The sequence below is a fragment of the Lissotriton helveticus genome, chromosome 4_1, assembly GCF_964261635.1.
Source record: "Lissotriton helveticus chromosome 4_1, aLisHel1.1, whole genome shotgun sequence".
In the NCBI taxonomy this organism is placed as follows: domain Eukaryota; kingdom Metazoa; phylum Chordata; class Amphibia; order Caudata; family Salamandridae; genus Lissotriton; species Lissotriton helveticus.
In genome coordinates, this window is record NC_136063.1 from 1,652,410,572 (window position 1) to 1,652,435,632 (window position 25,061).

At 45.7% G+C, this 25,061-nt stretch overlaps 1 protein-coding gene across 26 annotated transcripts in view; it reads left to right on the forward strand.

The window, feature by feature from the left end:
• The window catches only part of CLASP2 (cytoplasmic linker associated protein 2), a 2,039,150-nt gene that overhangs the window by 805,697 nt on the left and 1,208,392 nt on the right, over positions 1 to 25,061 (forward strand). For all 26 annotated transcript variants that reach the window (XM_078688301.1, XM_078688302.1, XM_078688307.1 and 23 more), the window contains one exon: positions 22,613 to 22,692. In XM_078688301.1, the coding sequence (XP_078544427.1) occupies positions 22,613 to 22,692 (80 nt within the window). The remainder of the gene's footprint in view (positions 1 to 22,612; positions 22,693 to 25,061) is intronic.

A 25,061-nucleotide genomic window follows, 5' to 3' on the forward strand; every position in this document is an offset into this window, starting at 1 on the left:
GTGATGAAGAGCTGATTAGCAATCAGAACACCACAATGACAAAATTATGACCATTTTAGGCCAGTCTCCACGCCTGTTTATTATTTTGAGAAATTACATCCATGCTGCAGCACACCTTTTTTTTGGGAAGCAAAAATGTCTTCTCTTTGGTAAAGACTTATACTATTGTTTCCATTACGTTTGACTTTATGTTCCTGATAGAACATAGATTCCTGTGCACCGGTGTATGTTTTGCTTGGGATTAGCTATCTTTACTTAAACTTTTCTTCCCTGTCTCCAAATTAGATCCAGATGTTTTTAAGCACTTGCACGAGGTGACGTGTGGAGAAGTATATATGGTGTTTGAACACTGGTGAAATCAGTTCTTTTTTTCTGTGCCTACAGAACTTCGGGAGTCTGAGCCTCTGGGCATTTTCCTCAAAATCTTTGACTTAGTCATGTTTTTTCTCATTTTTCAAAACTGCCTCCAACCAAATATTCCGGACGAAGCTCTGCATTTCCTGTTGTTGCCAAATGTCTCTGACATACCTGCTTATGGTGTCTTGGACCCACTCATGTTGCCTCTTCCTGTTCCCTCTGAGCAAAGATGTTCCTCAGGGCCAAACTGATGGTAGAATCATTTAAAACAATGCCCAGATCCCCTTCCATTAGATTGACCTGGACTAGATCTTGCTCACGGATCTACTGTCCTTCCAGGAAGTGCAACAAGCATTTGCAAGGTAATAGGTCGTACATTTATGAGGGTTTGCGCTATTCGCATTGTAAATGACAATTGTGTTGTTTTTAAAACCGATAATAAAAGGCATTGTCATTCACAATGCCAATAGCTCAAACTCTCGCAAATGCGAGACCCATTGCATTGCAAATGCGTGCTATTAAAATTTAAAAAAGCGCTAGGAGAGAGCGTGCAGGCAGGACAAACGTATTTCAGAAAATAGTGCTCGGAGGCTGTAATTAAAGCCTGCAGAGCAACAACATTCGTAACGGGGTGTCGCCATGGGAGGTTACAAAAAGAGACAAGGCGGTACTAAGGAGGGAGTACTAAACCTATTGACCAATACACAGCCACAGTTTACAGTGGGCAGTGATACAAGCCAATGAGAAATAAGGGCGGAGAGTGGGCAGAGCTTCAAGTCCCTACCTCAATACAGCATGCCTCGCAGCGCAGTGCATGCGCTGCCAAGGCTCAATCTAAAAATATAAGAAAGGTCTCAGATGTTACCCATCCTTTTCCTGCCGTGGCAAATAGATGCTGAGTTCAAAGTAGAGCTCTCCTCTTCCTCTGAGCCCGTCCCTGTGCTGCAACCTCTTTCTAACTGGACGTTGCCACCAGTAAAAACATCTCAAGGGCGGGGTATTTTAGGAGATTAAAGAAACACATTGAACCAGTGTGTATCATTTGCACTTAAACCCACCCAGACTGCTAAACCCCTGCTGTCTAAAATACTAAATAATGTGTAAAATAAAACCCAAGGAGGAGTTCTATAGTTTGGGGGGAGGTGGGGTGTAATGATATGAATGATAGATACTTTTCTTCAGTATTGGGGTATTTTTCATAGATTCACATGCTTGAATCATTCCCCGTCGTCGAAGTAGGAGTCCCATGCTACATAAAAATAGCAATATATATGCATAACATAGCAATATCACAGGTAAAATAGAAACAGGAAGGAAAATTACTAGAAGTTCATAGGAAAAAACGTTTCACTTTCATGACTCGTCCAAGTCATTATATATAGTCCAAACTACAGCCAATCAAGGGACAGCACCCTCTAAAACCTTCTGCTCAGAGGCTCAGGCTCTCAGATTGTCTACCGCACGTCGTGTGAAGGGAGTCTCCCTGAGCTCTGCTCAGTACTTATTCAGGTTTCTTCAGAATTTCTTCTTTTATGATGTCTTGTTCAAAGAAAACGCTCTGTTCGAGGCATATGGGCTGCAGATGGTACATTTATGAATAGATCGCCATCTGGTGTTGGGCTCGGATGATTGCACTTGTTTTTCTTCTGGAGAAGTCTTTGTCGTCATCGATGACTCCTCCTTTTGGTGTTAGTGCGCATGGGCATCGGCTCCATCCTTAGATTGTTTTTTTTCCGCCATCGGGTTCGGATGAGGATCTAAGCGCTCCGGACCGACTTCGATAAAGAAGGTTATATTCGGCGCGTAACCCTTTCCAATACGACGGTATTGTTATCGAACGCGACTTCACTTCCATCTCGACGCGTTTCGAAGAACGACGACTACGAGAAGACCAGCTCGACGTAGTCCAGCCCGGAGTCCATGGAAAGGACTCCATTCAAAAAATGTCCAACGTGTGGTGCTAAGTTCCCACACAAGGACCTACACGAGGTGTGCAACCTCTGCTTGTCCCCTGAACACGAATCGAGGGACTGTGAGGCCTGTGCAGCATTTTCCTCAAAATCGACGATTAGAAACCGTCGAGCTCGAAGACACGAGGTATCGAGAATGCAGTCACAAGCAATCCCGGAGCTGTTCGAGGACCAGCACCTAGAAGAGGAGGAAGAGGAGGTCGACGAGGCGGGGTCAGAAGCGGACGAGTCCGACGTCGAGGAAATCGACGGCCAACAAACCGTGAGTGACGACGTCCCGTTACCAAAGAACAGACCCCGCACGGTGTCGACCCCGCCCTCGAGCCCGGTCAGACAACCGAAAAAAGTTTCCGACGCCCCGCCTTCGGGCCCGGCAACGAAACCGAAACCGAAACACTCGGTCTCCCATCATGGTGGTTCCGATAAACGACCCACCACGACATCGACACCGAAGCTCCATGTCAAGGAAAGCTCGAAGTCGAAACAGTCCATGTCGACACCGAAACACGTTTCGACGTCGAAAACACCTTCGACACCGAAGACATCCTCGATGCCGAAAGCATCGGATCCGAATAAAATCTCGGTGTCGAAAATACAAATGGACAGTCAAAAGAAAAAACACCTTTCGGACCCGAAAACTGCGGTACCGACACAGGAATATAAAACCGATCCTAAACAAAAGACTCTGTTTATTGATCCACAAACTGGCAAGGTAGTCACAGAACTACCTAAAAAGAGGAAGAATGAACAATCGGACGACAAAACTCCTCCGAAGAAGAGAACAATGGGGACGAATACAACTCCTCCCCCTTCTCCACAACCTAGAGACACACCCTCTTCTCCTCTCCCTCACACTAGGCCAACTAAACCTTTCACACGCCCATCCACACCTACAACAGATGTAGATAGTGACACAGGAGAGGGAGAACATCCTGGGGATGATGAAGACACAATCCCAGAGGCGGCAGACCCATGGGAGGAGTACAATGTAGGGTCAGATAATGACAACGACCCTGAATTGTATCCCTCAAAACCCTCACCACCTGATGATAATACTGGGTTTGCACAATTAATTAATAGAGCAGCAAAATACCACAAGGTAGACCTACATGCAGAACCTCAAATTGAGGACTTCTTGTTAGAAACACTACCTGCTGCACAAAGAACATCAGGAACATTACCAATGCTTAAAGGCCTACTTAGTCACACATCAGAGATATTCAAAGACCCGGTGAGGGCTAGAATATTAAACCCAAGGATTGATAAAAAATATAAGGCAGCTCCAAAGGACCCAATATTTATCAAGGGACAAATTCCTCTAGACTCACTAGTGGTCACAAACGCTCGTAAGAGAGCAAACTCTTTATCTACAGGAGAAGCTCCACCTCCTGACAAAGAGTCTAAACTAATAGATGCCTCTGGCAAGAGAGTAGCATCCCAAGCGGCAAACAGCTGGCGCATAGCTAATACGCAAGCATTACTTGCAAGGTATGACAGAGCTCATTATGATGAATTAGAAAAACTCATCACGCATCTCCCCAAAGAACATCAAAAGAGGGCAGATCAGCTCATACAGGAAGGAAAGATAATTACTAACACTTCCATTAAGTGCGCCCTAGACGCAGCAGACACTGCAGCAAGATCCATAAACACAAGCATCATGATAAGGAGACATGCATGGCTCAGAGTCTCAGGGTTCAAACAAGAAGTACAAACATCCTTATTGAACCAGCCTTTTGATGAGAAAACACTTTTCGGATCAGGGACAGATGAGGCCTTAGAAAAGATGAAAAAGGACACGGAAACGGCTAAATCAATGGGAGCATTGCAACAGCCCACCCAAAGAGGTTCCTTTCGTAGGTCCACCTATAGAGGAGGATCCAAAAATACAGGCACAAGCCAGCAACAGACCTCTTTTACACCAACATCACCCAGAGGTAATGCTAGGGGCAGTTACAGAGGTAATAACAACAAGGGTAGGGGTCGCGGAAACAACAACAACCGCAACTCTCCAACCCCAAAACAGTGACTTCATACAGCTCCCCCCAGACCACATAACACCGGTCGGGGGACGCCTATCACAGTTCCTACCTGCCTGGGAAAACATCACATCAGACAGGTGGGTGAGACAAATTATCCAACATGGTTATTGCCTAGAACTCACAGCTACCCCACCAAACATCCCCCCCAAACAGCGTCCAATGAAACAAGATCATCTGACACTGTTAAAACAAGAAGTACTATCCCTGCTAGAAAAGCATGCCATAGAGAAGGTTCCACAGCACCAACAAGGAACAGGAGTATACTCCCTATACTTCCTAATTCCCAAAAAGGACGGGTCTCTAAGGCCAATACTGGACCTAAGACCTCTCAACGCATACATAAATTCGGAACATTTCCACATGGTCACGCTCCAACAAGTACTTCCTTTACTGAAGAAAGGGGACTTTCTTTCTACACTGGATCTAAAAGACGCATACTTTCATATCCCGATTCACAAAGACCACAGGAAATACCTCAGGTTTGTGGTAGACGGACAACATTATCAGTTCAAAGTCCTTCCGTTTGGTGTCACAACGGCACCAAGGGTGTTCACAAAATGCCTAGCAGTGGTGGCAGCTCACCTAAGAAGACAACAAATACATGTCTTCCCCTACTTGGACGACTGGCTAATAAAGGCCAAGTCACAAGAGGAATGTCTTCAGAACACACAAAGGACAATTCAGCTGCTACACCAGTTAGGGTTCACGGTGAACTACAAAAAGTCACACCTGCAACCAAGCAAGGTTCAACAATATCTGGGGGCTACTATAGACACAGAAAAAGCCAAAGTATACCCCAATCCAGCCAGGATACAAACAATGCTTACAATCATTCAAAGATTCCAGCCACAACACTCACTAGCAGCGAGAGTGTTCATGCAGCTATTAGGGATGATGTCATCCTGCATACTGCTAATACCATATGCCAAACTACAAATGCGTCCGCTACAAGAATGTTTAGCGACACAGTGGAATCAGGCTCAAGGACAGATTACAGATCTGGTGTTGGTAGACGACCGCACACACCGCTCTCTGAAGTGGTGGAACACAACAAACATTACCAAGGGGCGGTCGTTCCTAGAACCAATTCCACAGGTGACAATAACAGCAGACGCATCGCTCACGGGATGGGGAGCACATATGGAGAAATACACAGTGCAAGGAAGGTGGAGTGTGCAGGAAAGAAGACTGCACATCAATCATCTAGAACTACTAGCAGTGTTTCTAGCATTGAAAGCCTTTCAAATACATGTTACCGACAAAGCAGTCCTGATCAGAACAGACAACATGACAGCAATGTATTATATTCAAAAACAGGGGGGGACGCACTCTCTCCAACTATCCAGACTAGCACAGGAAATTTGGAGATGGGCCATTCCTCAAAACATCTATCTGTTAGCCGAACACCTACCAGGAGTCCAAAACCAGATAGCAGACATCTTAAGCAGACAGTCGGAACAAATACACGAATGGGAACTGCACCAACAAATACTGCAGCCATTCTTCCAAAGATGGGGACAACCAGAGATAGACCTCTTTGCCACTCATCAGAACGCAAAATGCCAAAGCTTCGCGTCCAGGTACCCACACCACCTGTCACAGGGCAATGCGTTATGGATAAATTGGTCCAACAAATTTGCATACGCTTTTCCCCCTCTCCCACTAATCCCATTAGTGGTCAGAAAGCTGCAACAGCACTCAATGACCATGATACTAGTGCAACTCTCACAAGTGCCACACCAAAAGCTAAGAATTCTACCCATGCACCTTACACAGAACCATGGAGAAATAATGCACCCAGATCCCACACAACTGAACCTAGCGATCTGGCTCCTGAAATCCTAGAATTTGGGTACTTAGATCTACCCCCAAATTGCATGGAGATAATTAAGCAAGCGCGACGTCCCACCACCAGAGCATGCTATGCAGCTAAGTGGAAGAGGTTTGCTATTTACTGTACCACTAACAATATCAACCCTCTGGACGTATCAACAAGGGAGATTATTTGCTACTTACTACACTTACAGCAATGTAATCTCGCGTACACATTTATCAGAGTACATCTAGCAGCTATAGCAGCGTACCTACAAAACAGGCAGCATATATCCCTGTTCAGAGTGCCAGCGATAAAAGCCTTCATGGAAGGCCTTAAAAGAGTCATTCCACCAAGATTACCACCTTCCCCGGTCTGGAACCTCAACGTAGTACTCACCAGACTAATGGGACCACCTTTCGAACCTATGCGTAGGTGCGAGATACAATTCCTTACATGGAAGGTGGCTTTCCTTATAGCCATTACCTCACTCAGGAGAGTAAGTGAATTACAGGCATTGACAATACAAGAACCATTCCTACAGTTACACCAGAATAAAGTGGTTCTTAGAACAAACCCGAAGTTCTTGTCTAAAGTAATTTCAGCATTCCACATCAACCAACCGGTGGAACTACCAGGTTTTTTTCCAAAGCCACAGACGGTGGCAGAAAGGGCCCTACATACACTAGATGTCAAAAGAGCCATTTTGTACTACATAGAAAGGACACAAAACTTCAGGAAAACTAAACAACTATTTGTAGCATTTTCCCCAACACATAAGGGCAATCCTATCTCTAAAGCGGGCATCGCTAGATGGATTGTAAGATGTATACAAATATGTTACATTAAAGCAAAGAGAACATTAACTGATCCTCCTAGAGCTCATTCTACACGGAAGCTAGGAGCATCTATGGCATTCTTAGGGAACATTCCCCTAGATGACATATGTAGAGCAGCAACTTGGTCTACACCACATACATTTACAAAACACTACTGTGTTGATGTACAGGCTACACAACAAGCCAGAGTGGGCCAAGCTGTACTAAAAACTCTATTTCAAACAGTTGCGACAGACACTGGTGACCACCGCTAGGGAGGTAACTGCTGTATAATCTATTCATAAATGTACCATCTGCAGCCCATATGCCTCGAACGGAATATGCTACTTACCAGTATGCATCTGTTCTTGGCATAGAGGGCTGCAGAGTGGTACATGCCCTCCCTGCCTCCCCGGAAACCTGTGTCTGTCCCAACATTATCTTATTTAGATACACTTACATGGGCATATCTTTATGTATTCTACTACACTACTCCATCTAACCCTACTATGGCAAAACAATCTAAGGATGGAGCCGATGCCCATGCGCACTAACACCAAGAGGAGGAGTCATCGATGACGACAAAGACTTCTCCAGAAGAAAAACAAGTGCAATCATCCGAGCCCAACACCAGATGGCGATCTATTCATAAATGTACCACTCTGCAGCCCTCTATGCCAAGAACAGATGCATACTGGTAAGTATCATATTCCTTAGACATTGTGAGTCTTGTGGGAAGCTCCGGCTGTTTTCTGAAGACCCCTACAAGAAATGCATTTACTGACTGTATCCAGACTACCAGGTGAGAGACTGCAAAATCTGCAGAACTTTCCCTCAAAATACTTTGAGAGACAGAGAGGGACGTCTTCTTCTGTGGCTACATAAGATTAAAGACCAGGACAACTCCTTATTCTGACATTGAGAGTACTTCCTCTGTCAAGACTGCTTCCTCTAGGAAGAAGGCAAACAACACGGATTTGTCTTCTCCTGGGGCTAAGGTGTTGAAAAACAGCACACCTCGAAAATTGCTGAGATGCCTTCCACCTCAAAAAAAGCACCTCCTTCTCTTAAGTGTAAGACTCTACCCTCTACACCCCCTAGAAAGACTGTAAAATCTCAGGCTTCAAAAATCATTCCTGACAAAGATTTACCTCAGAAACGGGGTCCGTCGTCGACAAGTTTGACGATGATGTCCTCGTCAACGAAGCTTGCCGTGGCCGCGACGACGACGTCAATGGCCACTTTTTCATCTACAAAGCCTCAGATGATACTGTCGTCGGCATCTTTGCCGTCGACACTGGTGTCCGTCTCTGTGAGACCCACCACATCAATCACTTCCTTCTCGTCGTCGACGAAGAAGTTTAAGACTGCCGTCGACGCCCATTCGTCGCGAAGACTAAGAAAGCTTTGTCAACGTTAGCCTTGTCAACGTCGACAATTGCTTAGTCGACGGCCTCCTCGTCTACGGCCGCCTCGTTGACGACTGCAACTATCTTCATGCACTGACCTCCAGGTATGGTCTTCCTCTACGGCCACAGCATCCTCCAAGTCTTCTATGGTACCATCTATGAATTTACCACCATCTACAGCAGAGCCTACCCTGCTTCAAAGACGCAAATCTTCTTTGGAGGTCCTCTCGCCTGTTCACACCTCCCCAAGTAAGGTTCCTCTTGCTTTGCCTGAGCAGTTATTGGATTATGGGGCCGATGAGGAAGAATCTGATGAGGACAATAGATTTCGTACTGCAAGGAGCACTTCGGAGCTCTTCATTAAATACCAGGATGAGGATCAAGAGGATGATGATTACCCTGAGACTGCTGCTCCAGCTCCAGTGACAAACCCTACTGCACAAATGCCCCTGTCTCTTCTAAACAACTTAAAGCACATGTTGGAAGAGTACTATCGCCGATTTCCTCCATCTGTATCGGCTTCCTCTGCCCCACAAACGCCTGTTCCTCAGTCTTCATCAGGGCTTAGATTGCCCAGACCAGTTTCTCCGGTGGCATTGGTGTCCCATCACCTTAAGGAAGCACACACCACGTACGATGACAGAGAAGAAGGCGAGTTGGACGACAGACCACTCCTTACTGAATGGGATGACTATCAGATACAAACTCTGTCTCCTTCCACTCCTGCTCCTGTTGACTCACCTCCAGTTGACATTAGTGGTTTTCACGTTCTGATGGAGAGAGCGGACCAACGGTTCCCCCTTCCTATGGAAACCAAGAAGGATGATTGCTTCCTTTACAATTTTAAAGACCAGCCAGGAGACAGGTACGAGCAACCCCTATTATCGGCTTTATTTGGCAGGAAGGGCTTAAAGTCATGAAGGCCCCTGCCTCCATTCCTGCGGTCCTGCCTTGTCTCGAAAAGAAATACAAGGCACCTGATAATTCGCCAGCATGTCTGATCGGTCAGCCTAAGGCAGATTCCGTTATTTCCCAGGCAGCACACCGTCAAGCACGGATTCCCTCCTCACCGTTGTCTGCTCCCCCTGATCGGGATGGGAGAGGTCTAGATTCCATTGGTAAGAAGGTTTCTACGATTGCGGCCACTTCTGTCCGGGCAGCCAACTCGCTGGCCATTTTAGGCCGATCCGATAGACAGATGTGGTCGGACATCTCTCCCTTTGTCGAGATGTTACTTGAGCCCTCCAAGTCAGAAGCACTCAAAATCCTCCAGGAGGGGGAACGAATCTCGGCTGAGATTATCGATTCTGCTGTGGATGTTTCTTCTACAGGTTTTCGCCAGCTGGCAGGTGCTGCGGTCCTTCAGCGACAGGGCTGGTTGAAGTCCACTTCATTTTTTCAGGAAGTTCAGACGAAGATAATTGATATGCCCTTTGACGGCGAGTCTCTTCTTGGTCTCCACATTGACAACGCCCTCCAAGCTAGTAAAAAGATACTGAGACTGCAAGATCTCTCGGTACTCTTCAATTTCGGAAGCAGCCTTTTCGAGGCGCTTGGGGTCGTAGATCCTTCTCTGGTCGAGGAGGTTACAACCAGTCCAGACAATACCAGTCCTATCAAGGTAACCAATGTTACTTTTCTCACCGACAACAATCCTTCCGGCAGCAACCGACTACATTGTGTTCACAAAACAGAAGATAGTACTTCTACTGGGGACGTGATACATCTAAGAATCAGTGACAACTGCCAACTGCCACCTGCTCTACTGCTCAATCCTACAAAAGTTGGAGGAAGGATCTCCGGTTTTTACTCAACCTGGTCTGCTGTAACAGACAAATGGGTCCTGGACATAGTGGCCAGGGACCACGTTCTGGAATTCGTCAAACTTCCTCCAAATTCTTCTCCTGAAGGCCCGCATCCAGCTCATCTCACAGAGCTTTTCTCCAAAATAAATCTGATGTTAAGGAAAGGAGTGATCGAAGTGGTTCCAAATTTACAAAGAGGCACAGGTTTCTATTCCAGTTTTTTTCTAATAAAGAAGAAATCAGGAGAATGGCGCCCAATTCTGGATCTTTGTTCGCTCAACAAATATCTCAAGAAGCTATCCTTCCGGATGTTAACTCTCCAAGAAGTCCTTCGACTCCTCACTCCGGGGGATCACATGACCACCCTCGACCTCCAAGACGCTTACTTTCATGTCCTGATATTACCCAAACAGAAAATTCTTGAGATTCAAAGTGGCTAGCAGGGACTTCCAGTTCAAAGTCCTTCCCTTCGGACTACGTTCCGCTTTCCGTGTCTTCACCAAACTTTTGGCACCGTTGGCTGCACACCTTCGACAAAGGGGAATACAAATATTTCCTTATCTAGATGACTGCCTAATCAAGGCTAATTCTTTCACAGTCGCAAACGCCCATACTCAGAGATGTCTGTCCCTTTTACAATCTCTTGGTCTCTCCATCAATCTAGACAAGTCTCAACGCAAACAAGACCGTTCTTGGGAGTCACCATAGACACTCTGAAGACACAGGCTTTTGTCTCAAACTAAAGGCAGCAAAAGATTTGCAAGCTTGCTCACCTACTACGCTCAAAAAGGTGCGTTTCTGTCCAACAGTTCAAGTTACTTCTGGGAATGCTCTCATCCTGCATTCCCATGGTCCCCAATTGTCGTCTCAAGATGTGACCCTTGCAAGAGGAGCTAAACAAACAATGGCTACAGATTTCGGGGTCCTTCGACGATGTCATCCGCATCACACCTCAGATACGGAAAGCGTTTCTTTGGTGGACTTGCATAAGGAACATTGCAGCAGGGCTCTCATTTCTAGTGGAGGCTCCAAGTTTCGTCATAACCACAGACGCCTCCCTCGAAGGGTGGGGAGCACATCTTCATGGACTGACAGTCAACGGCAAATGGGATGCTCAGACTTGGCATATCAAATCTTTTGGAGTTGCTAGCGATTTTCCTGGCTCTGAAATCTTTTCGCACCATCATTCCCGGAGCATCAGTGTTGATCCGGACGGACAACACAACAAGCATGCACTACCTAAACAAACAAGGGGGCACAATATCCACTTTGCTGTCCCAGCAGGCTCATCAAATTTGGGATTGGGGGATCCAGCATCAAATAACTCTGGCTGCGGTCCATGACCCAGGAGTGTCCAACATCCTCGCGGACTCCCTCAGCAGGTCGACCTCGTCCAACCAGGAGTGGGAACTCCATCAACCAACGTTTGATCCCATATTTCAGAAGTGGTGTTGACACATTCTACACAAGTTGGCTTCCCCAACGGGACTGGTGCAGGAATGCATTTTTTGATGAACTGGTCAAAAATCTATGCCTACGATTTTCCGCCGATACAGTTGGTTCCTAGGGTACTCCAGAAAACGAAGAAAGAGCCTTGTCGTCTGCTTCTCAAAGGACCCAGGTGGCCGAACTCCTCCTTCTATCAGAATGTGATCCCATTCAGTTGCAACCAATAACAAATCTCCTATCCAAACACAACGGATAGCTCTGCCGTCCGGATCCTGCATCTCTGCGCTTAGCGGCCTGCTGTCTGAGCACCTTGAATTTGCTCACTTAGATATTCCTTCAGAATGTAGGGAGGTCTTAGCTAACGCCAGAGCGCCCTCCACAATAAAGACTTGCATGCTCAACTGGAAACGATTTTGCCTGTGGTGTCAAGCCTCCAACATCCACCCAATCCATGCAAAACCAGAACAACTTTTGCCTATTTTTTACCTCTGGCAAGGTCAGGCCTTTCCCACTCTACTCTTAAGGTATTCTTTGCGGCTATCTCAAGATTCCGACAGGACGGTTCACTCTCTCTTTACTCCTCTAAGATCATTCAGCAATTCTTCAAAGGATTGTTTCGTATGTTTCCTCCCATCCGTCACCCACCTCCACTCTGGCATCATAACATTGTTCTGTCACAACTCAGACACCCTTTTGAACCTATTCATAGGGTCGATTTGAATTTTTTTTGTGGAAAACGTCTCTGCTGTTGACCCTCACATCAGCTTGGCGGGTCAGTGACATTCAAGCCTTCTCTATTAAACCGCCTTTCCTCCAATTCACCAGAGATTCGGTAGTGCTCCGCACTAACCCGATTTTTATGCCTAAAGTACCGTCTGATTTCCATCTGAATGAGCCGGTCATTTTGAAGACTTTCTTTCCTAATCCACAATCACCTGCGGAAAGGACTTTACATACTCTTGATGTCAAGAGATGTCTAAAATTTTATTTTCAAAGGACATCCTTGATACGTAAGTCTGATCTGCTTTTTATAGCCTATGGCAAAATGCGTAAAGGACATCCAATATCCGAACAGTCCATCACACGTTGGATTTATGCTGCAATTTCTTTCTGTCATCAGCAAGCGGGTAGACCTCTGCACGCAACTCCTAGAGCACATTCTACAAGAGCAATCTCCTCTTCTACTGCTCTCTTTGCTGGTATGTCTCTTCATCAAATATGCAGAGCTGCAACGTGGTCCAGCAGGCACGCCTTTACCAAGCACTACTGTCTGAAAGCTGCCAGCAATGCCGACACGTCTGTGGGACAAGCGGTTCTCCGCAATCTTTTTAAATAAGGTGAGTCTACGTTTCTTCCCTCCTCCTACATTGATTATATATAACTATATACATATCGGACCAATACCCCTTCCTTCTTAGAAAAGGGTCTGACACAGCCAAGGTAAATCCACACTGCTTTAATCTTCACCAAAACATAGCGCAATGTCCTTAATGTGTGAAACTATCGGCAGACACGTTTCAGCGTTTCCGCTTTCTTCAGTGCCAGTTTCAAAATAAGGCAGTTCCACCTGGGGTCCTTTAGAATGTTCACGTCCTCACTCCCTCATGGTGAAGACACGGCCCCTTCACTCCTCTTAAGGGTATATTGCCTCCATTTCGTGCGCTGCTTACATCTGCCCCTCGACAATGCGCTGGTGCCAGCAAGGGCGCCAATACAGTGAATGGCATGCCCGACACACAGTGGTGTCCCAAAACAGGTTAAGCCAGCTCACAGCACATTGAACACAAAGGCAGGGTTTAGTTGATGGAATCCGCACTGTGAGTTAGTGGGAGATACCTAACACTTCCTCCCCTTTGCAAGCAGTATTTTTCACACTGTGGTGTTTGGCAGCTAGGGGGGGCTCCGCGTTTTGCACTTTCATGCTCCACCCAAACTTTGCTGATCCAATGCGGGGCACCAGACCGGGAGGGGGTGTCAGTAGAACGGTGTCAGCTTACCGTTCTTTACATCGGACCAATACCCCTTCCTTCTTAGAAAAGGGACCGACACAGCCAAGGTAAATCCACACTGCTTTAATCTTCACCAAAACATAGCGCAATGTCCTTAATGTGTGAAACTATCGGCAGACGTGTTTCAGCGTTTCCGCTTTCCTCAGTGCCAGTTTCAAAATATAGCAGTTCCACCTGGGGTCCTTTAGAATGTTCACGTCATATATATTTATTTATTTATATAATTATTTATATATTGATCTATATATATTTTGTGGTTTGATTATTTATATATAATATATATATATATATATATATATATATATATATGTGTGTATATATTTATATATTTACATGTTTTCTCAGTCTGCGTACAGTTTTTCTTGTGTTCACAGTTCTGCTTCTTTGATGATCTCACAAGCATTATTATGGAATTACTGCTTTCTACTCTGATTCAAGCATGTGAATCTTTGAAAGATACCCCAATACTGGAGAAGAACAAAAGTTACTTACCTGTAAACTGTGGTTCTCCAGTATTGGTATCTTTCATAGATTCACATGTGACCCACCCACTTCCCTCAGAGGCTTCCCTCTTCTCCTTTCCTCTTATATCACACTTGTGCTGGAAAATCTGAGAGCCTGAACCTCTGAGGAGAAGGTCCTAGAGGGTGCTGTCGCCTGATTGGCTTTAGTTTGGACTATTTATAATGACTTTGAGGAGTCTTGAAAGTTAAAAGTTTTTTCCTATTAACTTCTAGTAATTTTACTTCCAGTTTCTATTTTACCTATGATATAGCTATGTTATGCATATATATTGCTATTTTTATGTACCGTGAGACTCCCACTTTGACGCGGAATGATTCAAGTATGTGAATCTATGAAAGATACCACTACTGGAGAACCACAGTTTACAGGTAAGTAACTTTTGTTCTTTTTTGTTTTAAAAAATAATTTTACAGTCTAATATTTTGCAATTTGCTAAATTACTAAATTACATGTATTGAGTCAATAACAATCAACAATAATGGCATCTAATTCATTGCGACATAATGAATTTACAAGGTACATCTAAATCTGGAAAACTTATTTCTTCCATGTTAGAGTTCACTTCCAAAGTTCTTAGTAGTCAAAATAGAACAGGCAGCCAACAAGATGGCTGCCTCTTAGCAAGTCCCTACTATGTTTTCAGCTTACATTTCTACAAAATGAGCAGCCCACCATAGATCATGTGCTCTGTATCATCTTTTCTTGTTACAGTACAGATTTATGCTTGCTACATGCTAACATAAAGAAATACAATGTGTTTTGGCCTGGTACGATTTGTGGACTGGATTATGTGACACTCCTCGATTGGGGGGGGCACTATCTTCTAGGAGGATTGCAAGGCCCCATTGCTGGAAATGTCCTTCTATATCCAGTACCAATTTGGTGATAAAGTGGACTCATTGAAGCTGTTTTTTGTTGTTTGATTCATTAATTTTCTACAAAGTGCTTCCCTAGATAGTACTGGGAGTTTAGGGCTGCAGCCACTAGTTTAGCTACCAGCAGATGCAGTCTCGAATTGCAAAAGCAAGAACTGCCCATCTTCTCATAATTTGAGCAGAGGCTCAGGAAAAAGGACAGCCATCTCCTTCCTATTCATCTACCACCCAAAGCACGAAACCTCTTTGACTTCTATTGCCTGCACCTTGAGATACCAGTAGAGGGGTCATGTAGCTGTATTTCTTTTTCGACAGCAGAGGATAACTTCACACTACTTGGGTCCTTCAACTGATTGCTGCAGATTTTGTGCCATTCTGTTCTGCCTGCCTCCCCTCCTCAATCAAACATCTTTAATGACTGCAATCTCGTCCCCTTTAGCCAAGGGATAAAAAGTTGATTAACTCCTAGAGCAAGCAGGAAGTTTCTGGTGCCCAAGAAAGATCGGTAGATTGAGTTTTGTTCTGGATCATAGATTTCTAAATAGATTGTTGAAAAAGATGCTCGAAATGACACTATTAAGCATGTTCCCTCATCCGATCAGGCTCAAACTCTGCTTATCTCTATGGTCCTGCAAAAGCTAACTTCTATCTGCTGAACTCCCTCCATCACATGCCAACCTTGAATATTTCCCATGTTGATGGCAATGGCAGTGGTAGTGGCACATCTCCATTGTCAGGACATTCACATCTGTCCATACTTAGGGAGGAACTCGCTACTGTGGCCATTATGCTGTAAACGATTTATGGGAATCCTCCTATGTCGGAGTTGTTTCAGGGCGAAGGTATCTTTTTCTAATTCTTGAGTCCATGGCCCTAGCTCACTCTGGGTACAGATGTCTCTCTGTATGATTGCGAGGGTGCACATCAAATGTTTGACTTTCAATGCCCTTTGGACCAACAAAGAACATCTCCTACTTATCAATATTCGTGAGCGCGGGGTTGTGAAGTGTGCATTGAAGGTCTTGGTTCCCCAAATTTAGCGGGAAGCAGATTTGGATGTTAATAGAAAACACTACTGCCCTGCACTTTTTTAATTAGTGGGGAGGTGTGGGGTTCCCTTGTAAGGTGCAGGCTTGCCCTAGCATTGGGGCATAGAGGGATTGATCCTCAAGAAGTTTATCTGATGGTGAGGGGAATTGGACTGCAGACTTAGTGAGTGGACATCCTCCGCAGATTCTACTGCACACTACTTGTGGGGATTGGTTTAAGAGATGTATCCGGTGTTTGCTATGTGGTGCTTTCCACAAACTGATCTGTTTGTGATAAGCTCAAACAGGAAATGTCACATGTATTGTTTGAGGCAGCATCATCCACTTCTAGTTTCTTTGAAGGACTTCCTGCAAGCCTCCTTGGATTCTCATCTTTCTTAAAAGCTATGAGAATGGTTAATGTAAATAATCTACAGGTACGTATTTATTAGAAGAACAAGCTGTGCATGTTTGTTCTTTCTGATTGGGAATCCTAGCAATAGATTCCTCAACTTTTGAATATTCCCCAGGGGTCAGACTGGATCCAGAAACTTTTTAGAGGCACTTCTGCATGCCAGTACGTGGTGCGTGTGGCTCTGTACTGACACCACCCAGCTCCTGAAATTAAGTACAGAGCCTATATAAATGCCACTCCGTCTGTGCTAGTTGTACCCTCTGAAACTATTCCAGGACCTGTTATGGCTCCAATATCCTGGTTCTCATGGCTCCAAATCAGACACTGGTTACACAATCGATGCAAGTTCTCTGCACTTCGACATCGATGCCGACTCCATCGACAGCGGAAGATGAGGTACTTATTATCCTTTTTGACTGAGTTGGCTCAGGTTTGACCAAGGCAGTGCTCAGATGCTGTAGCTGCACCAGTTCCTTCACTTAATCTGCCACCTTCTCATGGCAAAATACATACCCTGATTGCAGCTGATGAGATTGGCCCGACATACCACAAAGAGAATTAGAATGATGGCCTACAGGAAGCTAGTGGTCTCCATGCTTCTCAGTACGCTTTCTACATCGTCATGATGTATAGGGTGGCCACAGCCAAAGCCCTTGACCTTTAGCTTCCCACCTTGGCGGCCAAGACCAACGTCCTGACAAAATTCCTCTTGCTGGGGCATACATCAACTGAGCCATTTTGCCTTTCATCGAGGCACTTATAATTACCCTGTTCGGGGTGTGGGCCAAACCTTGCTCCGGCCCCCTGGTCAACTGTCATATGCCACTGTCCTGCCCCCTGCAACACTGCAGTTTTACGTCAGCACCCCTTCCCTGAAAGTTTTGTGGTGAAGGCATCTACAATAAGGACAAACACAAACTTATTTGCAACTTGCACCCCCCGGTAAAGAGTCAAAACGGGTGGGGATGTTTTGAAGGAGATTCTTCTTGTCCACCAACTTTGCTTTTACATCAGTGAATGCTATCTACCTCCTGGGGCCCTGTTCCCACACACTTTGTGATTCAGTGTCTCAAGTCTTTCCAGGGGTGAAGATCTCTGGCTTGTTCTCACTCAAGCTATACAGGACAGTCGTGATGTGGCCAAGTTTACAATTTCTTGTGCCTTGGACACCACTAATTCCATTAGGTAGGCCAATGGCACTAGTGTAGCCATTCTGCACTATGCTTGGCTGCAGTCCACTGGGTTTTCAGTCAGTGTCCAATCATCCCTTATGGACATGCCCTTTGACGTGCTTGCCCTTCTGGGGACAAAGCACAAGGGACAATCTCATTCCAATTTAGAGCAGTTAAAAAAGAGTAGGGCCATCGCATGCTCTCTTGGTTCATCTCTACCTCCTCGCCAACCCCACCAGCGGTTGAGGCCATGGCACCCATGTGGTCAAGGTCAGGTCAGGCCACTACCCAGTCCTCTGCCCCTCACCCCTCCTGCATCCCCACCTGCCAAACCCCTTTAGTGTGCCATTAGTGGAGCATAGCTATTTAATGGGAGGTAGAATTCGACAATTCTTGCCGGTTTCTGCTGCTCGTAACATTGGGCAAGTGGGTCCTGCAAATTGTTTGGAATGGGTACACTTTACTCTTCCTTTCCATGCTGTCAAATTTTTCATTGTCCCCCCACTGACTGACGGAGAACTATCTATATGTTGTGCTGCAGCAGGTGCAAACTGTCATGTCCAAATGGGCTAACGAGAGAGTGTCAGCTGCAGAAGTCGGTCGTGGTTGTTATTTCTACTAATTTCTGGTGCCAAAGAAGGCCTGAGTCCTATTTTATACACGTACCCTCTCAACGCCTTCATCCGAAAGAATTAAAAATGCTTACCCTGGCCCAGGTATTGTCTGCCTTCGACCCTGGACACTGGATAGTGGAGTTGGAACTTCAGGATGCCTATTTCCAAATAACCTGCAATTCATGGTGGGACAGTAGCATTTCCAGTTCGATGTGCCCCCGTTTGGTCTAAACAGTGCTACTCAGGTGTTCACATAAGTGATGGTAGTGGTAGCTGCACACCTTCAGAGGTGAGGGGTCTCAGTCTTCCTACACCCTAACAACTGTTTTTCAAAAGTGGGCACACTCCAGGCAGTTTTCAACCACCGCCAGGCGACTGCGAATTTCCTGTTATCCTTGAGTTTCACTATAACCATGCTCCCCTTCATTGGTGCGTTTTAGACATGGTTCAGCTTTGTGCCTCTGGATGTCTCAGAGAGACCGAGACATCCAGATTTTCTATCTTGGATGTCAGTGAAGTCAACTCTGAGGCTACTGGGACTGATGGCCTCCTACATCCTGCTGGTTAAGCATTCTAGGTGTCACATGTTGGCTCTGCATTGCAACCTGAAGTCTAAGTGGGACAAACATCAATGGAACCTCTCTGACTATGTCCTGATCTTGGAGGAGACTGCAACAGATCTGCAGAGGTGGTTACTGGACTGCCAGAGACCCTTCTCCTCATCCCACCCAGAGTTGACAGGTGCAACCAATGATGTTGAGGTTAGAGGCCTCTGGCCTACTGAAGCGTCCCACACCATATCAAGCTTCTGGAGCTGAGGGCCATATGCTTGGAAAGTCTTCCTTCCGTTAATCAAGCGGAGACTGATATAGGTGCTCATGGGCAACACCACTGCTAGATAGTACTGCAACAACCAGGACGGGTGGGTGATGGACCTTGGGCCTCTGGAGAAGGGTGGAGCTTGAAGGAATTTTTCTTCTGCTGGTGAACTGCCTGGCAGGGTCGTTGAATGCTAGGGTAGACAAACTGAGCCATCAACCAGTCACACCCAGAAGTGGCACAAGGTCTATTCTGAGACTGGAGAGAACATTGACTCGATTTGTTTGCCACTGCTGAAAATGCTGAACGTCTGTACTTCTGCACGTTGGAGTTCCCAAAGCGTCTTCCATTGAGAGACTCGGTCCATCTTGAGTGGAACTTGGTACCCCTGTATGCCCTTCTGCTGATATCACTCCTACCACGAGTTCTCAAGAAGATCACGATTGACCGGGTCCAAGTGGCCCAGCATTGGTCACAGAAAGTATGGTATCTAGAGCTCCGGAGTCAGAACATCTGTCCTTTAATCAGTCTACCTCTCTGGGAGGACCTTCTGTTGCAACAGGACAGGGTTCTGCACCCAGGCCTTCACAATTTTCACCCCATACCTAGATATTGCAGCAGCTGAACACCTTCAACCTTTCTCTGGCGGTGGTTGGCGCCATCTTGGCAGTCAGGAGTCTCTTGACAAAAAACTGTTTTTGGGACAAATGTGTGGCTAGGAACATCACTCAGCAGTTAGTGCTCCACCAGGCAAGGTTATCTGACATTTTGTTGTTTATTTTGCCTTGAGCCTGGCAAGACTTTGCTTTGGGCAAATTTAAATGGTATCTTTTGGCCTTTTTATGGATATCTGTTCAGCCCTCATTGTTTAAGTGTCAAGTGGTTATGTGCTATTTGAAAGGGTAACACTATTTGTTTCCTTGTTCTCCTTTTGTCATGCCACAGTGGGACCTTTAGCTGGGCTTCACAAATCTGATGTGCACTCATTTTGAGCCACTTCACAGCTGTTCCCTGTTCTCTCAAGACAGTGTTCCTCGTTGCCATATGTGAGGTTTAGCACGGATCGAGAGTTGATGTGAGTATCTTTTCTTTATATACACAGCGTGTAGCATAAGCCATGGTTTGATAAGGATAATACTTCTTATCCTTCTTCGATACTCTTCTCCTCAGGGTCCGGGTTTCGTTTTATTTCTTCTATTGGCTCATAGATTTGGTCGTTCTCGGGGAAAGAGAAGAAAGGTAGTCGGCGAGAGGGCCTATCTGGGTACCTCTTCGGGTAAGGGGAGTGAGGATTCACCGAGTGCCACGGACCCAAGACACTTGGTACGTGCAGTTGTGAAGTGAGGTTGGTCAGATAGGCAGGGTTTTTTTACTCTTTGCCCGCTACTACCGACTTTCTCCCTCCTCCCGGCCCACCCTGAGAGCTGTGCACATACCAGTGTGAGCCACACTCCTTCAGGAGCGTAGCGAAGCGTGGAACTGTTGGACTCCTGGCTCTCCCAGCTTCTCTGGACCTCAGTGTCTCGCTGTCAAGACCAGCAGCGGAACACCCTCGCCTGCTATCTCCATCTCCACAGCGGCGGACTCCACGTCTTCCACCCGACGGCGTCTATGGGATTCTGTTCTTCCTCTCTCTGACGTCGGGCTTTCCTTTTCAGGTATTGGCTGTGGGTAGCTGACGAAGGGTCCGGGGCGGAGTCCTCTGGTGATAGTACCCAATTAAAGGAGCCACGTCGGGAAAAGGAAGGTTGCATCCTTGGTATGGGGCTTCGAGACATAGCCCAGTCGGGTGAATCCTCTGGCTGTGGAAGAGTATACTTTCTGTAAGGAACACAGCACCATTCATCCATTTTGTTTCCTTTCTCGCCCGTGTGTTTCGTGACACCATAATATCAGTGTGGAGTGTAAGGGAGCTTCAAGCTCTGTGTCAACCCGCTCTACACCACCTTCTTCCCAGAAAAATTGGTTTTGCTGAAATGGGCATCCTTCTGGTCAAAACATCACTTGCCAGTGTTCTATGCCCTGCCTCGCTTCTCAAAAGAGGGGGAGAGACTCCACTGTTTGGGCCTCCAGAGAGCTCTAAGCTTTTATATTGATTGCACCAAAGAACACCAGGTGGACAATAACCTCTTTGTGAGCTTCCCTGGAGGAAAAAGAAGCAGGGATCTGCTAAAGAGGAAAATATCCTATTGGTTCATGAATTGCATTAAGATATGCTACGCTTGGCCAGAAAGCAGCCTCTGAAAGGACTGCATGCTCATTCTACCAGGGACATAGCTGATACTACTATGTTAGCATGCCTAGTCCCCATCATGGACATTTGCCAGACTGCAATGTGGGTGTCCCTCCATACACTCACAAAGTATTCTTGTGTAGACAATCTTGTTTGCCTAGAGGGACATTTTGCCTGCTCTGTTCTTCAGGACTTTTTGGTTTGAGCCAAGTCACTGACCCACCTCCTAATAATTACTGCTTTGGTAACCATTCAAAGGTGGGGAGTCTGTGGCTAGAAGTCTCTCTCAGAAAAACAAGTTGCCTCGGTAAAGCTCTTTCTGGTAGAGATTCTATAAGGCTGCCGATTCCTCTCTGATCTTCCATGGTCTGTGATTGTACTGTACCCATTAATAGGATCCTAAGTCTAGGAATCTGCACATGGGTCACAAAATTAGGGCTCTGCACTTGGTACCGCAGATAGCCTTGAAAGCAACTGAAATCAGTGCACTGGAGTTTCCCCTAAATGGCCTCTGCACCTCATTTCCGTAGCGATACGGCATCTGTGTGGAGCCGCACTTTACCACCTCCTGGGATGCAGAGATATTGCTGAAAAGTTTCAGGATTCAGTCCGACGTCTGGGGAATATTCAAAAGGTGATGGATCTGCGGCTAGATAGTCTCTACCAAAAGCATTACCAAAGATAAGTAACTTGTTTTTCAGATGCAAACGGTGTAGATTCCTTACAACCCTCCCTTTGCCCCTTTTGAGGATACATTTTATTCCCCTGGCTTCATACTCTGTCCTTTGCTTTTGTGTGTGTGTGTGTGTTTGTGTGTTTGGGGGTCAGGGGAGGGGAACTCGGACGAACAGACATCACCTACCAGCAAGTGTCATATGCATGTCACTTCCAGTGGAGCCACTAGTTGGCAGACAGGGCCAGCTCCACCTAGCACCCGTTATTAACATTGTTCCAGAATTCTATTTTGAGATGGGTTAGTAATTTAATGAATCTGGTGGAGATTGTTTGCTGATGAGAAACAAGATTACCATATTAACGTTTTGCCACACTAAGCTTTACATGTTCCTGTGTTGAAACTGTGAATGATTATGTACTTTCAAAGTGGTCCTCATTTGTTTATTAAACAGGCTTTTATTACTTTCCTAATATCATTGTTCTAAATGCCTTGATCATAGATACATGTGGTAAATGTTACTTTGTGGGTATTTGCACAACCCCTCTCTTTCTCAATTTCTAAATCTCTTTTGATATTTCTTTAGGTGCAGCTAAAGAAGGGGGTGCTGGAGCGCTTGACGAAGATGATTTTGTAAAGGCATTTACTGATGTTCCTTCAGTGCAGGTTGGGCATCTCTCACTTTTTTCAGTCCCTTTGCACTTACTGTTTGTGTGAATTTTGGATTTGTTTTAGTAAAGCTGCATCTCTGGATTCTAAAGAGTGGTATGGATGGTTAATTCTCCTCAGAGAAAATTAGAACCTGAAATGTCCTCTGGTCTGTAACAAATGGGTATAACATTTTGCATTCCATAGTGTGTACGCAGGCAATTATGCTTGTATACTTAAGTTGTATAATGTTTAAACATACAATTGATTTGCAAAGCTTTATTGACAGTGTGTAGCTATACAGGAATAATAACACTTGAAACATTAATTGCTGTCCCTTCCAATCGTCTTATTCTTGGTTTTGTACAAAATGCATTCCTTGGTTTATGTAATGCTGCCTTAACTGCTAAACTATAATTTTAATTACCTCCTATTACAATTGGCCAGGTTCCCAACTTCATTCTGTGGTACTGAGAAAAGATGTGTAGGATCTAAGTAGCTAAGTTTCTTAGTCTTTGCTCAGTTTCTTCTTGGTGCTGTTCTCTCCTTTGTCCTTATGGTGCTGGTAAGAGTTCAGGAGCAAACCAATTTGAACTTTAAAGAAAGAGATCATACTTTTAGTCTTCTTGTATACTGACACAGTAAGTTGGGTATCCAGAGAAGAGCAAAGTATACACCTTAGTTTGAACATGTGGAAAGTCTGGGCAAATTCAAGAGGTGCTATTGTTAAATTAAAGTTTGTGGCTTCCATCAGGGTATTTTGAAGTATTTTAGCTATATAGTCCAAGGAGAGTTGCTAAACATTTAAATTGAGGATAATTCTGTAATTCAACCAGTAAGCCCTGGACATGTTTTTCACTATGGCGTTTGAATCGGTCATTTTCTGATCGAAACTTCTAGATGCAGATTCCTCAACTTTGACTTTCCCCAGGCCCTGACCAATCTGGAGAATTTTTATAGCAATTCACTTGGACGTTGGAATGTCACGTCTGTTTTGAGACACCCGGCCTGATCCACTGACCCAGAACCACGTAAAGGTGAATGCAACCCCACTGTCAGGTGCAGCCAATGTAGTACAAATGAACAGGATCAAGGCTCCTTCCAATAGCTAAAGTACGAGTGAATGTGAGTTTGTGTTACACGCTGCGGATCAGGCATACCACGAGTGCTGTGGCACATAACACTTGGCGACAAGGATGCTGCCCTGCGGCAAGCGAATGACCCCCTGCTGGTGTTGACTTTCTAAGTCGGCAGCTGCATGAGCATTTTTCACGGCTGAAGCAGTACGTGCATAACAGCAACTCTGGCTTAAAGCACATCTGGGCCGGGGACGTGCACCGCATCACTGTGCACTAGCATGTCTACACCCCATCCAGCGTATCAGTAATGCTCAAACAGCCGCTAAGGCCCAGATAACTGCTCTCCACGTGGACCACTAAAGGCCCAGCACATTCTTTTCCAAGAAGCACTAGTGGGACAGCTAGAGGACAAGCAAGAAGCTCAAGAGTAGCATGCCTCTTCAGCACCAGAGCCCAGGATAGCTGCTGCACGCTGTGAGTACATGCACCCCGCAGACCACAGCACCAGCACAGAGGCACCCCTGCAGTGAAGCAGGGGACCTGCTTCTCTTGCACACACCTTGACAGAGGGAATCCCGATAGACATCAACTACACCCTGCCACTTTCAAAGCCCAGGCCAAACCCACAACATGGGGTAACGCCAACTCCACACCATGGCTAATGAAGCTAATAATGGAGAAGGTAGGAGCACATGCACCAGGCGTGCAGCCAGGGAACGCTTCAAATCCGCACAACCCAGTCACTGCGCTGCAACTCTTCAGTGAACCAGTGGACCCATCCACAGCTTCACCGTGATGGAAAACATGGCTATGCCACCTAGCATAATTACCTCCGAGCAACACCAGAAACCAACGGAACAATCAAGCTTCTGCCTTATGTGGTGGAGGAGATATATAAGCTCTTTGAACACCTTCCTGGGACTGGTGCAGAAAATCACTATGATGAAGCAGTCAGAGCCCTGTATGCCCATTTTGACCCTCAACTCAACCAAGACTTTGAGCGGTTCAAATTGTGACAGGCATGACAACTCAAAAGCAAATCCATCACCAGCTTCTTTGCTCACCTGCGAGAACTCTCAAGTATGTGTACCGAAGACGATCAACCCAAAAGTACTGCATGCGACTCGTCCAATGCTGTAGATCTGCGATGTTAAGAGGCCTCATTCTTAACCAGCCTGACCTCCGCCTCTACAGTTTTCTGGATCTCCCTCAGTCTCGTGACCCATCACATGTATATGTAACAGAAATGGATATGGTTCTAGCGTCCGACCAAAGCAACCCCCTGTCTACCAAACAACCGACAATCGA